This window comes from Teleopsis dalmanni, chromosome 1 (assembly GCF_002237135.1).
Source record: "Teleopsis dalmanni isolate 2A chromosome 1, ASM223713v2, whole genome shotgun sequence".
Classification (NCBI taxonomy): Eukaryota; Metazoa; Arthropoda; class Insecta; order Diptera; family Diopsidae; genus Teleopsis; species Teleopsis dalmanni.
The window spans coordinates 97,930,601-97,945,556 of record NC_051846.1 but is presented as its reverse complement, the minus strand read 5'-3'; the positions used below and the strand labels follow the sequence as shown (position 1 = coordinate 97,945,556).

The 14,956-nt window shown below is 32.1% G+C and overlaps 2 protein-coding genes across 2 annotated transcripts in view; both read right to left on the bottom strand.

The window, feature by feature from the left end:
• LOC119689949 (autophagy-related protein 9A-like) overlaps window positions 1–8,064 on the bottom strand; it is a 67,226-nt gene extending 59,162 nt beyond the window's left edge. Inside the window, exons 1-2 of the mRNA XM_038104903.1 lie at window positions 8,022–8,064; window positions 6,980–7,138 (exon numbers count right to left, since the gene is read on the bottom strand). Coding sequence (XP_037960831.1) covers window positions 6,980–7,138; window positions 8,022–8,034 — 172 coding nt within the window. The 5' untranslated portion in view covers window positions 8,035–8,064. The remainder of the gene's footprint in view (window positions 1–6,979; window positions 7,139–8,021) is intronic.
• Window positions 8,065–13,833: 5,769 nt separating this feature from the next.
• On the bottom strand, window positions 13,834–14,670 carry LOC119689928. The gene has a single exon (XM_038104869.1). It carries the CDS (start codon window positions 14,668–14,670, stop codon window positions 13,834–13,836), a length of 837 nt encoding a protein of 278 aa, XP_037960797.1.
• Between the last annotated feature and the right edge of the window lie 286 nt (window positions 14,671–14,956).

Here is a 14,956-nt window from a genome sequence, read left to right as displayed (position 1 = left end):
GAAATTAATTAAAATTGATATATTAATGAAACTAAATTAACATTATAACCGAAAACAACTATGAACGTATGTATTTGTTTCTACGGCGCTACAATCTGTACAGTAATTTGTATTGGCCCGCGATCGCATCTGATCTAGACAGTCCTGGTTTAAATAATTTATTTTAAAATATGTAGTTGTATTATTATTATTGACTATAGAAATTATTATATAATATATCCAACTTTTAGAGTTTGCAAAGGGACATTATTTATATTTTAGTTTCAATAAATCGAACTCATTGAAATTATTATTTTTAATTATTTCGAATTATTTAATGTTAAAATTTATTTCTTTTGTTGACTATATAGTTTTTTTTTGATTTTTTTATATTATACCATATTTTGAATAATCTACGCAAGACTTTTACACTATATTTTCTTTTGGATTTAAATAATTTATATAAATATATATATAGCAATCTGCATATTCAAGTAAATCATAGAATTATTTTTATACCAAAAAGGGATACTACTGCAAATTTTCTTAGTTGGCATATAGTGTGACCGTCAACATCTTCTATTCTATTATATTTGTAACTATAATTAAGGATATTGAATTTTTCGAAATGAAATGTACAAATTTTTGCCATAGTGAACTTTAACATAAGACATTTTGGATGACATATATTTTTATTTATAAGACTTATTTCAGCGCAAGAATCAATTACAAAAAGCAATGGTCTTACTTTAGTTTCTCTTGTAATATAAGGTTATTTTAGCATTCCTGCTGAAAATCCCGAAATATGTTGAATTCAAGAATGAATTTGCAGCACTTTGTGGAATATAATTGTTAAGTTTGGGTCTAAATCTATAGTTTTGAGTTCTCCCAAAATTCGTAATTTTAATGACGGGCGTCTAGAATCAATTTAATTTGGATTTCTTTTAAATTTGGAGGACTTAAAAAAAATTGTTTCAGTTGGTTCTAGTAGCTAAGTTCTGAAGAATTCTAACCAATTACGTTTATTTCGTTCAATGTAAGTATTTTTATTATGTGCTAATATCCTGTTATTTATTCTTGACATTATCTTATAAGGCATTTACACTGGCCTCAAATGGCTCATTTCAAATGGTCATTTGAAAGTGTTTACATTCGTTGTAATTCGTTTGTTCTCATTCAAACAGCTAATTTTTCACCTTGCCTGTTAATTTGATTTTTGGCCTGTGCCTAAAAAATGTTGGATGAACATGAAATATACCTTCAAACCATACAATATAAACTGAAAACATACTTTTAACTTCGGTTAAGTACTTTTTGGGAAATAGAAGTTCCAAAAACATGTGCATCTCAAACTGTCAAAATACCACGAAAAGCTTTGATTTAGGGTATGTTTAATGAATTCATTTGCATTTGAAACGTATTTGGAACTATTTGGATCTCTTCACTCGTGTTCTCTGCTACATACCTTCATTCGTCTACAAAAACATTTTTCGCATAAAGCAACATAACTTTTTTATTGACTAAGTTTAAAATAATCACAGTTGACAGTTTTTTCTTGTTAAAAAGTCTAGTAAAGGCCATGTTATGTAGATTATTACGGGTACGGCACAATTGACTCTTTCAGGCTATGACGAAAATGCTTGTTATGTAGAGTGTCACATCAATTTGCTATTTTTACTAATTTTTAGTACTTTTTAGTTATGCCTTAATTTAAAAGGAAATGTAGATACACTCACTTTCAATTTGCCACTAAAAATAGCCAGCAAGAAAAAGTTCATAGAGGTTGTAAAAAAAAACGTTAATTTATTATTATATTTTCATATAATAGTTATTAACAGTACTTACAAAATTATACGCGTTTTCTTAAAATCGGAAAATGTAATATTTCCATTATTAGCGGTTTATAAAATAGGCTGTGTTGGTTACTGGCATTTTTTCTCCAAAACGTATTAAAATTGTAATAATCTGCTCCTAAAAGGTGTAAATTCTGAAATTTATTACTGAACAACACTGCTATGTCTAAGTGCCAAAATTTGAACCAACATATGGTTTTATCTCGCATTCTCAATTTTATAATTTGCGTTGAAAACAACAACAATTTTAATTATGCCGTGCCCAAGACACTTTACATAACATGGCCTTAACTGACATATATTAGTACCATCAAAATTTTCTATTTGCTTAATATAACTTAGAACCTTATTATATTGCGATATAATGAGCTTCCGTATCCGCTAATATTACAAAATATATTTACTAAGAATTACAGTTGATTATCGATAAATAGAACAGTTTGCAGTTTCCGCGCATCCCTTATTTCGTCAATAGCAGTGTGTTAAGATAAAATTTAATTAGTAATATGTAATGTATAGCAATTTTTCTTTATTGTCTTTTTCTCTATGAAGCGAAAATGTTTTATTATTATTGTTATTATATTTTTTGTAAACTTATATTAATGCACACTACATTGTGTTTATTTTAGTGATGTAGTATTTACAAAGTTTTCTTTTAATTTCATTTTAGCTGTTATTTTATCCGACTTTTTCTATTACTTTTGATATAAACAATTTTTTTACTTTTAATTAACGCAATTCACAAATAAATTTAGTTATCTAATTAGTAATTGATACACAATAAATTTAAGAAGTTATTTTTTCGATTTGCTTTAATTCCTTAAATTCTAATAAAAATTACTTTACATAATAACTTTCTGTAGTTATTCTATTAAATTTAAGTTGGAATTTTCAGATAAACATGAATTTTTTTTCAAACCTGAACTATATTCAAACCTTAACTTAAAACTAAATAACAAAAACAAAACAAAATAGTGAAATTAAAAGGAGTGATATTTTAAAGTAATTTTAATTTTGTAAATGGAAAATATTTGATAGCATATACAACTTTTAAAAAATGAATTGGGATTTGATAGTTTCTCTGGTTGGGGAACAGCAAACGTTTCACTTTATGATTTAAATCGTGCATCCAAATTTAACTTTTGTTATTTTAAATTAATAAATAAAATATTTCATCGTCACTATCCATTTTAATTTCAAAACAAATAAACCAGAACTGTCAATTTGCAAACCATGTAACTGCATTATGACACGTGTTCATACGCTTATTTGACCCCTTTTGGGGTTGTTTATTTGTAAAAAAAACCATTAAAACATTATCTAATCCTTCCCACCCCAACAACAAGTCGATAACTTTTAATAGGATTACTTCTCCGATTCCAAGCATTGCGCCCAGAAATTTTGCCTCCTCTGCTATTCGCAGACAGAAACACGCTTATCAGAACCCACATTACGACGACATCACACTATTTTTCCAAGATGATGTAAACAACACGATGAGGCAAGTCAAGGGCTCGAAAGTTCGAAAGTTCTTGGGCCTGATGGCATTTCAATATTCATGCTCAAGCAGATGTCTCCGCAGATTCACCTAGCTCCCCTTTAGCACAGATTTCGAAACCGTCATAGCACCTCTTCCGCTCTCTGCGAGATCACATCACAAATGGCCTCAATTTAAGTCGCCCTTGCGAACGCACGGTGCTACGAGGTCTTGATTTCGCATTTGACACAGTCTCTCATAGCACATTGTTAAACGATCTAGCCCAAACCTCCATCCGTGACATCGCAAAACGATAGCTCTGCAATTACCTCATAACCTTTGTTGATTTTAGAAATAAGATGTCTACAGCCTGTAAATTGAAGTAAGGACACTGATCTTTCTCTCTAACTGATCCTTTTAATCTTTACATGTATTAACTACCAGACCCGTACCAGAAGTCATAACATATGCATGGACTGTACAAGTCTCACTACGGGCCAAGACCCTTCTATACTGTATAATAAATTGAATGCAAACATCCCCTATGTGGCATCGTTTTTGGCTGATCGTTTATTACATCCTGGACTAATGAGGTATCCATGACTCTGTCCATTAACATCAGTGAATTCAGGATGTTCACCACCACCAAACCTTAAATCTTGGGTGTCGTTCTTGACCCTTTTGCGCACATGTCTTCCATATACAATTATTACTTGCATATACAGTAATTACAATATGTTCTTAAAAATTGATTTTGATGTTGGAGGAGTTTATATATTAACACACTTTTTGAATATTTTTATATATTCGGAAATACAAAATTAAAATTATGTAGAATGACAAAATATAAAATACTAAACTAAAGTTATAATTATTATAAATGTTTTCCTTCACTTTCGTAAAGTTCTGGTTTCTTTCGTGAACAACATTAATCAGTTAAACGGTTTCACATAGAAAAAACAATTAGAATACTTTTATAGAATGTACACTCCTGTGAGTTTACTCTCAACTGTGTAAATTGAAGTGCAAGCAAAATTTTATGAGAGAGTGAATAGTGTGTTCTCACGGTTGCCACGTGAAAATTTTTTTCTGTACCAAAATTGGTTTAAAAAGGTACCATTCCTGTAAAAAAAGGTCCAAAATTTTTCTATTGTCTTTTTATAAGAAAATACAATTTATATAAAATGTACAAAAAGTATAAAACAATACAAGTTACATTTATAAAAAAAATTAATTGAAAATATCCACAATAAAGTTGGGTCGCCGAAAATGTACCATTTTTTGAACATGAGTACCAGAGTACCAAACGGAAAAAATAGTACCAATTTTGGTACTAAAGTACCATAAGTGGCAACCGTGGTTCTTCTATCAAAATATCTGTAGAGTGCGGAGTATACATTCAAATAATGCGGAGTATACAAAATAGAGTGTGGCTCCTGCAACAAAATATACATCGGACAAACCAAAAGACCCTTATCAGTAAGACTTGAAGAACACCTGAAGGAAGCAAGAGAAGCACCGAAGAAAATGAACCCCCACATAAAATCAAATGTCGCCAGACATATAGTAAAATAAAATCACCACATCAACAGGGATAATGTTCAAATAATCATAAATGTAACGGATAGCTGGACATTAGAAACGGCAGAGAGCATCGAAATACATAAACATCAGGCCACAACTTTACTCAACGGCGACAAAGGCATCGTGCCTTTTTAGATACATCCCAAAAAACCGACAACCAGTCGACCTAACTACCTGTATGTAAAAATAAAAACAACACCAGACCAACCCCGCCACCATTTCTTACCTGTCACCCCCAAGTCAATAACCTTAGGTTTTATTAATATTAAGTTTAGCATTAAAAATAACATGTTAATGGTACAAATAGTTTGTAAGATTGCTAGATGTTTTAATATTAGGAATTCCCCTGATGAAGGCAAAAGCGAACTTGCCGAAACACGTGTAGAGATACACAAAAAAAACTTTCGAAATAAAAGTTAATATATTTTAAAAATCAAAAATAACCGGATTATATTATTATTTTTGTATATGTTTTAGAAAAATATTTACTTAATAATAAACTTAATTATCTACAATCTATATAATAATTCGTCGTGACATTTAAATAAAAATTTTATAACACTAATTTGCTGACATATAGTCTTTCCTCGTAGCAAGTAAACATTATTTGTAAAAGTAAAAAGTAAAATAAATCTTATCAATACCCATATTCCTCTGCAATTTCCTTTTCAAAATCGTCGTTTGATGACAGTAAGTACAATACATGCATTATAATATTCCCAGCTTTAACAAGATCATAGTGCAGAATCCTTTTATGAAATAGACACCGTAATTTGTTTTTTAACTACAATGCTCTACTAAATCAAGTGTTGCTTTTGTAATATTTACAGTTGTAATAGAAAATATTACACAACGATAAAAATAGCTTAAAACCTTGAATAAAGGTAGATTTTAAATGTTACTTTATTACTGCTCTGATTTACATAATTATATCGTTCGATGTTCCATGAAACTTAGCATTTGCATAAGTATCATGTAATTAATATGACAAAAAAACATTTATTGAATTGTTATCTCTTTTATTGTAATATTCACTTTTAATGTCGCTTTGCGGGGTTAATATCTTTGGTTTTGTTGTTTTCATCTTGGAATTTTGGGAAGTATACGTGATATTATGAAATTTCTTTAAAAATGTCTACTATTTTAATGATATATATTGACACAATGCGGACAGAAAGTGTTACCCCAGATCAAGTTAGTTATGTCCTGAAGCAAGAAATCGCAAAATTATTAAAAATCTTACGTAAATTCGTACTGAAAAATTAACTCAGACGCATTAAATTTTCCATTACGAGTTTAAAAACTCAACAAGAAATTCTTTTAGAAATCTGTATAAAATAAGAAAATGGTTTGCAAAGATTTCAAAGAAATTTTGTGTCTCTCCTTGTTGCATCCAAGTGGCGCCTGCATATTTTTAAGTATCTACATATTAATTATTGCATAAAACTTTTGTTATGCAAGCCTTTTTCTTCTCCTCATATTAATTAATATAAATTGTAGCATTCCCTTTTTTACGAATACTTTCAATTTGTGAATTCATTTCACTGTAAATGGAAATTGTTACACTTACAGCTGTCGAAAATATATTCAGCGCGTTTTAATTTAAAATTCAGCACGAAAAATCATTAGCACATCTGTAATAGTATTTTACAAGGAAGCGAAAATTGTGTGGAGAAACGAGTATTTTTGTAGGCGTGTACCCACAAACTTTTGCACAGTTCAGTACCTCCTATTTCGGGTAATGTCGTTTTTCTTGCAGATTGTTTTCTTTGTATTAGAATATTTCAAGCATAAACTACAAAATTTTTACATTGAGCTTTACAAATCCCTTGGGAAATTTAATTTAGTTCATTTAATTCGCCTGCAGCATAAATACTATAAGTATTAAGTTTATAATTTACAATAAACTGGGGAAGCAACTCGTTTTCGTATTTTTATTAATGTAATAAAAAAGTCCATGTAATCAATAATAATAACCATGGAATTCCAACAAATTAATTTTTAATATACATATATATACGTTGAATATACATAAGTGAATTGGTAAATATCTTATTACTTCAGAATTATAAACATATATTATTACCTTTGTTCGTCTCAGGAACTATATGAATCATTACACCACTATTACCTGGTGTGTCATCATTATCATTAATAAACTCAGTATCACTTATGTTTGTCAGTAGCCTCCTTTCACTTGGATTTTGATCTTTTACTTCTAGTTCACTCATTTTTAAAAGTTCGCCTTTAATAAGAAATAAAATATTAGTTCATATATGTTACACCTTAAATATATTATATAGTTAAACTATTTAAGAACCAAAAAATACCCACTTATAAGTTTTATCACATTAAAAATTATGTTAGGACTTAAAGGTTCTGCACCTATTTAGAATTAACAGTCCTTCAGATTAGATAGTTGCACATATATTTTATACACAAAGTTACCTATCAACTCAATAGATAAATACGTAAATTCATTTTAAGAGTTGCTGATATTTTGATTTTTAGTTACAATATTTATAAATTTATTTGAAAGCACTGCTGGCTAAAGCACGCAAAATGCATACAAGCAACTGTTCCAACATTATAGGTAAACTGATCAATAGCAGTATGAAATAGTCATTTTATACTAATTTTTGAAACAAAATATTGAGAATTCTGTTTTATTTTTGATCTTTATGTCTGAAACCACCACTTTTAACAAATTAAATAATTTAGATATGTATTTACTTGATACCTTCAGCTTGTGCATTGAAATGAGTGTAAACAAAACTTATAACTCACTTCATTATGTTAGTATGCAAGCTTTATTCATACAAAAACTTTGTTAGTACCATAATATATAATGACTATGTACATTAACTAATCACAATTACAAAGTGAACTATTAGCAATCCTTAAATTTATCTTTCATTTTAAGAAATTGTCTATTGAACCTAAATAAACAAGTCTGTTCAATGTATACACTAAAGATTACGTACTGGTATATGTCACAAAGTTATAATTTTTCAAATAAATTAACCAATATTTATGTGAACAGATTTATCGAATTAAATACGATTTTAATGTAATATTGCGAAATAGTGCAACATTCGACTCCAAAATATTTTGGACCCAATATTTACTGCGTTTTAACATATATATTTCCTCAGCTGATTGCAAGATGCTGTGTCAAGTTTTAATAACATCTAACCACAATACAGTCTGTCATCCAACATGCGCTTCATTAAATTGTGCGAATTTATTTCCGCTGAGCCAAACTCAAGTATTTTCCCTAAATTAATTTCACCAAATTACGAATCGGATAATTTACATTGCGTTTGCATTGCAAAAAAGATAATAAGGTAATAACAAGGGTGTTTTTATAAAGTAATAAAAAGGGTATACGCGTAAAATATGCGTTTAAAGCGAAATCTATGAAAGTATCAGTAATTAATTTGTTAATAAAAAAAATTTCATATTTTTTAATAAACATTGCTTCCATTTTCTTTTAGTTTGAGCATTTTACTTTCTATACAATTTTTATATATAGGTTATATAGCGGTTTTGTTGTGTTGTCTTGCTTTATATGTACTCTGCTATATTAATTTAGCCATTATCTGTTTTAACATTGTTTATGTACAGTGAATCAAAAAAGCTTAGATGTAGCAACACCTTCAAGAATAAATGAAATTAATGTTACAATAACTTCTACTTCCTAAATATTATTTTAATTAATTTCTGAGGCATTGTTTGTAAAGCAAACTGCAATTAATAATCGCGTCATCAAGATCGCTTGTTCGACCCCCTATTGACAAAAACTTGTTCACACATCAAATCATAATTCTAAGTTTTATCTTAGTTTTATAAAAGTTTTAGTCAAATTAAAAGTTAAAAAATTTTGCAAGAGTGTAAAAGTACATTCAAACTTTCATTTAGGGCCATGTTATGCAAAGTGTTTCGGGCAGAGCAAAATTCGCTCTTTCGGGCTATACCGAAAATGCATGTTATGTATCACATCAGTATTGCCAATTTTGTATTTTTATAGTGTTTTGGTGCTTTTTGATTGTGCCTAAATTTAAAAGAAAATGTAGATATGCTCACTTTCAATTTGCCACTAAAAATAACCAGCAAGAAAAAACTGTAATAATGTTAATTTATTATTTTTATATTTTCTTATAATAATTCTTAACAGTATTACCAAATTTATAAGCCTTTCCTTAAAATCTGGAAGTATAATACTAAATTATTAGCAGTTTATAAAATAAGCTGTGTTGCTTACTGCCATTCCTTTTCCAAAACGTGTTGAAATTGGAGTAATTTACTCCTAAAAGGCGCAAATTCTGAAATTTATTACTAAACAACACTGTTTCGCCTTAGTGCCGGGGCACATATACGACGGCTCTCATGCCATATTGTTTTTTCTCACTATCAAATTTAAAATTTGCATTGAAAACAACAACAATTGTACTCATGCCATGCCCGAGAAACTCTGCATAACATGGCCCTTAGGCACTTGCTCATTTATATAAATGATTGAACGTTCATATCAAAGAAGATTTTATGTAGAACGGAAACTTAAATGAGCACAACACAAAATAACAAACGCACTCTGCTCCGAATACGAACCTTAAGTTACTCTTAAGAAAAATTTTATGGGCAATGAGTGCAACAGGTAGCATAATTTTGGTTCTCTGATTTGATTTCTTAACAAAAAATTTGATTACATTGCGCAATATTTAAAAAAAAAAATTGCCGCGCAATTGATTGTTAAAAAGTAGTAAAACTAATTTGAGCCTAATACTAGAAAAAGTATAAAGAAAAAAATGATCAAAGTGATTTAATTATAAATTTTTTTGAAATAATAATAAAGTAAGAATATAATAATAATTATGATTTAAAAATATTAGTGCATATAATTAATAAATTAATGTTTTGTAGATGGTGAGACATTGTGTTAGACAAATGTTATACAAATATCCAGCAATCGATGATGAAGGAAGATAAGAATGCAATTGTTATTATTTGTTGTACTACAATCTGTGAAATATTTGAAATATGAAATATTTCTTTGGCAAGTTTTCGTATTCGTGTATTAATATTCAGTACTGTGCAAATAATAATAAGAAATACTATCAGTATTATTTTTTTATATGCTTTACAACTACTGTATTTACGTATTTTAAGATGCTATGTTTTTAATATTAAATTTATTATAAACATGTTTATTCTATATTTACTTATTTGTCTAACTATAACCGTTTGAGTATTGTAACGACACTTTTTGGTGCGTTAAAAAAAACTGTTTCGCTGGGGTATCCTCAGCCGTTGTCCAGAGTCGACACAATAAATTTATATTCGCGGGGACGAGTTTCGAAAAAGAAAGATATTTTTTTCCAGTTTTATTTTTAACTTTATTTATTCGTTATTTAAATAACGGTGAAAATAGAGAATGAAGCCTAGCAAATGAACAAAGAAATAATATGTGATGCATAAAAAATTTAAAATATGTGTTGCTATTGTTAGATATTTTCCTCAAAGATGTTTGTAGATGTTGTTCGTCGTGAACCCTGTGAACCCACTTCGTAAATGTTTTGGAACGACTGCCGTGGATTCGGTAGCTAAATGCCGTAGACCCTTGATGAACTTCTTGGATTCTTGGATGGTTCGCCTCTGGGCACCTAGTAGGGAAACAAAATTATCCTTCCAATATATATTTTTATTATTTTAAATCCTTTGGCGTGTAGTGGTTTTTTATGTTGGGGTTTATTTCGAATTTAACACTCCGTATTGGTAATGGATAAGTTAATTTAACACTCCGTATTGGTAATGGATAAGTTTATTTATTTCTTATACTTAGTTATTATAAAATATTCTTAAAGTTAAGATTTATGTTTTTACGTCTTATTCACGTGCTGCTTTTTCTTTTTCCAAACTACTACTGGCGGGAACTGCGGATATTGTTGTCTCCTTTGTGCCTTGTTGACAGTTCTTTTATTTATATTTTTTGGTGCTGCCACAGTACTCCCCCCTAAGTGATGGAGTCACTAAATTTGGTTGGAAAGCGAACGTTGCGTCCTGATTTTGTCAGGTTAGCTGTTGTATTTGGTCGCACAGACTGGTCGCCATTAACGTTGTTTGGAGTGTGGTATACCATTGATTTGTTGTGGATGTCAATGTCTGTATCGGGACATATGAAAGCAGCTTTAAGACGATCTATGCTAACTGTTTGTTCTTTGTTTTCGATCAGTATTCTAAACGTCTTGTCATTTCGCTCTAGTATTTGGTAAGGACCATCGTAAGGTTGCGTCAATGGTGGTTTTACCTTGTCATTTCGTATAAATACATGCGTGGCTGAGCTTAGAGCCGGTTGGATGTGGTAGCCTCGATCTATATGATGCGATACCAACGTTGCCTTGACGCTCTGCATTTGTTCTCTTAGCTTGGTTATGAAATCGTGTTGATTTATATTTCTGTGGCTAGGGTTGCTTACTATTTCGCCCGGTAAACGTAGAGTTTGGCCATATAGCATTTCAGCAGCAGAAGCTCCAATGTCTGGTTTAAAAGTCGTGCGTAGACCTAACAATACTATTGGTAAAACTTCTGTCCAAGAAGTTGTTTGGTGGCACATTAAGGCTGCTTTTAATGTGCGGTGAAATCGTTCCACCATTCCGTTACTTTGAGGATGGTAACTCGTAGTTCGTAAGTGTTTGCAACCGATAACTTCAGCTAGTTGGTTGAACAATGAAGATTCAAATTGTCTTCCTTGGTCTGTTGTGATACGTAAGGGTACGCCAAAACGTGCGATCCATTGAGTAATCAGTGCGTTTGCGATGGTTTCCGCTGTTTGATCTGGGATCGGAATTGCTTCTGGCCATCGGCTGAAACGGTCGATGATGGTTAATATATATGTGCAGTTGTTTGATGGTGGTAGCGGGCCGACGATATCTATGTTTATATGTTCGAATCTGTGTTCAGCGAGTTCATATTGACAAATAGGTGAACGGTTGTGACGTTGCACTTTAGAACGTTGGCATGGGATACATTGTCGGGTCCAGTTTCTGATATCAGCATTTATAGAAGGCCAGAAAAATTTTTCAGCTATCATTTTTGTTGTGCCCCGAATGCTGGGATGAGACAACCCATGCGTAGCTTTAAAGATATGTAGCCGGTATTTCTGCGGAATGTAAGGACGAATTCGCCCAGTTGAAACTTCGCAATAAATTTTATCTGATATTGTTGGTAAAGATAAAAGTTTGATTTCGATGGAATTGTTGTTTTTGATATCTTGTAGTTGTGGGCAACATCGTTGTAATCCAATTATACAATCGTAGTCGATTTTTGGGATGCTAATACTATCTATCCGCGAGAGAAAATCTGCTGGGATGTTGTCTTTTCCGCTGACATGAACGATATTCGTTGTAAATTGACCTATATAATCAAGCTGTCGGACTTGACGTGGTGAAGCCTTGTCGGACTTTTGCTGGAATGCGAACGTGAGTGGCTTGTGGTCAGTTATTAATACGAATTCACGACCTTCTAACATATGTCGAAAATGTTTTATGCCCTGATATGCGGCTAACAACTCACGATCGTATGTGCTGTATCGTTTTTGTGTATCTGTTAATCGTTTAGAGAAAAAACCGAGTGGTTGGAACGTGCTGTCTGTCACTTGATGAAGAACTGCGCCGAGAGCTTTATCCGAGGCGTCTACTTGTAATGCAAGCGTAGCAGTTTTTGACGGATGAACAAGTAGTGTCGAGTTTGTTAGTTCATCTTTACATTTTTGGAAGATTGTTTTGTTCACTTCGGTCCAGCATAACGGTGTGTTGTCGTTCTTCTTGTTTCCTTTTATCATTTGTTGAAGTGCAGTTTGAGAATCTACAGCGTTTGGTACGAACCTGCGATAAAAGTTAAGTAATGCTAGAAATCTTCTTAATTCTTTTGTTTTTGTTGGAAGCGGGTACTCGCTGATGCTCTTCACTCGATCTGGTAGAGGTTGAATGCCCTTTTCACTGATGAGATAACCAAGAAATTTTACTGTGTTTTGAGCAAAAACGCATTTTGATACGTTTATTATTAAACCATGTTTTCTGAATCGTTCGAATACTTGTTGCAAGTGTTGCCTGTGCTCTTCCTCGTTTGCTGATGCAATAATGACGTCGTCAATATAGGCAAAGGCGAATTCGAGATCTCGTAATACTTCGTGAATGAAGCGTTGAAATGTTTGACCTGCATTGCAAAGTCCGAATGTCATGTTAGTAAATTCAAATAATCCAAATGGAGTTATGATCGCCGTTTTTGGAATATCCCCCGGTTCAACTGGTATCTGGTGATATGCCTTAATCAGGTCGATGGTTGAAAAAACTTTTTGGTTATATAACATGTGTGCAAAATCATGTATGTGAGGAACTGGGTAACGATCTGGGATGGTGATTGCATTTAAGCGACGGTAATCTCCGCAAGGTCTCCAACTACCGTCTGGTTTTTTTACCATATGTAAGGGGCTAGCCCAATTGCTGCTTGATGGACGGCATATTCCGGCTGTGACTAAGTTTTGGAATTCTTCTTTTGCTGCTGCTAGCTTGTCTGGAGGTAACCTACGTGGTCTCTCACATATTGGTGGACCTTTTGTTAATATGTGGTGAGTGACTTTGGTCACCTGGCGATTTGTCGGTGTTGGTTTAGTGATGTCGATGTATTCTTTTAGTAGATCTGCAATTTTGCAAGATGTGTTCACAGTTGATATTTTTTGCGCATTTACCTTACGTTCGCTTGCGGCTGAGAAAATCTTTGTTGATGTGTCGATCAATCGTTTCATTTTTATGTCTACTATTAATCCGAAATGATTTAAAAAATCTGCACCGATGATTGAAGTGTTTACATCTGCGATAATAAATGCCAGTCTTGTAGATGTTTCGTTTACAACTTCCTCTGCCGCCGTAGACGAAGTCGGTTTTAGTTTTTTGTGCCATATGTGCATGGCTGCTTGCAATTTTTTGCATTTGACCCATATGTTCTATGATACCAACAATTTGTACTGGTCTTTTCTTCACTATCATCATGACATTGCCGGTTTCTGGATGTTGAACGTGAACGTTGATTTGTTCTTGAGCGGTGTTCGGTTGATAATTTCGAGACCATTTTCGTCAGTCTGGTCACTTCTCGTTGAAGTTGTTCGATTTGTGCATCACGTTGAATATGAGCTGCTGCAGGGACGTTAGCTGCATTGACGTAAGTTCCTTGCATTGTTGAGTTTATACGGATTGTTTCGGTTATGTTGTCTGCCAATTCCGCCATCTTAGGTAGTTCCACTTGAATTGTGGCTAGACATGTCTGTACTTCTACAGGAAGACGTTGTAACCATAACCCTTTCAGTAATTGTTCGTCTTGTTTGCTTCCACTAATACGTTGCAATTCGCTTAAAAGATGGGATGGCTTTTTATCCCCAAGCTGTAAACCACTAACTAATTTTTGTATGCGTTTTTGTTCACTATCCGCAAAGTTTTTTATTATTGCTTGCTTGATAGCTTCGTACTTCTGAGTTGCTGGTGGATTCTGTATTGTGTTATAAATCTGTTCTAACAGCGATGCATCCAATGCTGCGATAACTGTGCCAAACTTTTGAGTATCGCCCTTTATGTTGTTGACTTGGAACCAGTAGTCCAACTGAATAAACCAAAGGTCAATGTTGTTTTTTATTAATGTTGGCATCGGCAGCTTTATTGCAGTGATTGTTGCGTTTTCATTGATTGGGTTAGTGTCTTCGGTTGTCTTTTGCTCTTGAGTAGCCATTTTTTTTTTATATATTCGACGTCGGCTTGGTCACCAATGTAGTGGTTTTTTATGTTGGGGTTTATTTCGAATTTAACACTCCGTATTGGTAATGGATAAGTTAATTTAACACTCCGTATTGGTAATGGATAAGTTTATTTATTTCTTATACTTAGTTATTATAAAATATTCTTAAAGTTAAGATTTATGTTTTTACGTCTTATTCACGTGCTGCTTTTTCTTTTTCCAAACTACTACTGGCGGGAACTGCGGATATTGTTGTCTCCTTTGTGCCTTGTTGACAGTT

Excerpts from the sequence above, each read along its gene's own strand:
- LOC119689928 (XM_038104869.1), bottom strand. The coding sequence starts at position 14,670 with ATGGCTACTCAAGAGCAAAAGACAACCGAAGACACTAACCCAATCAAT.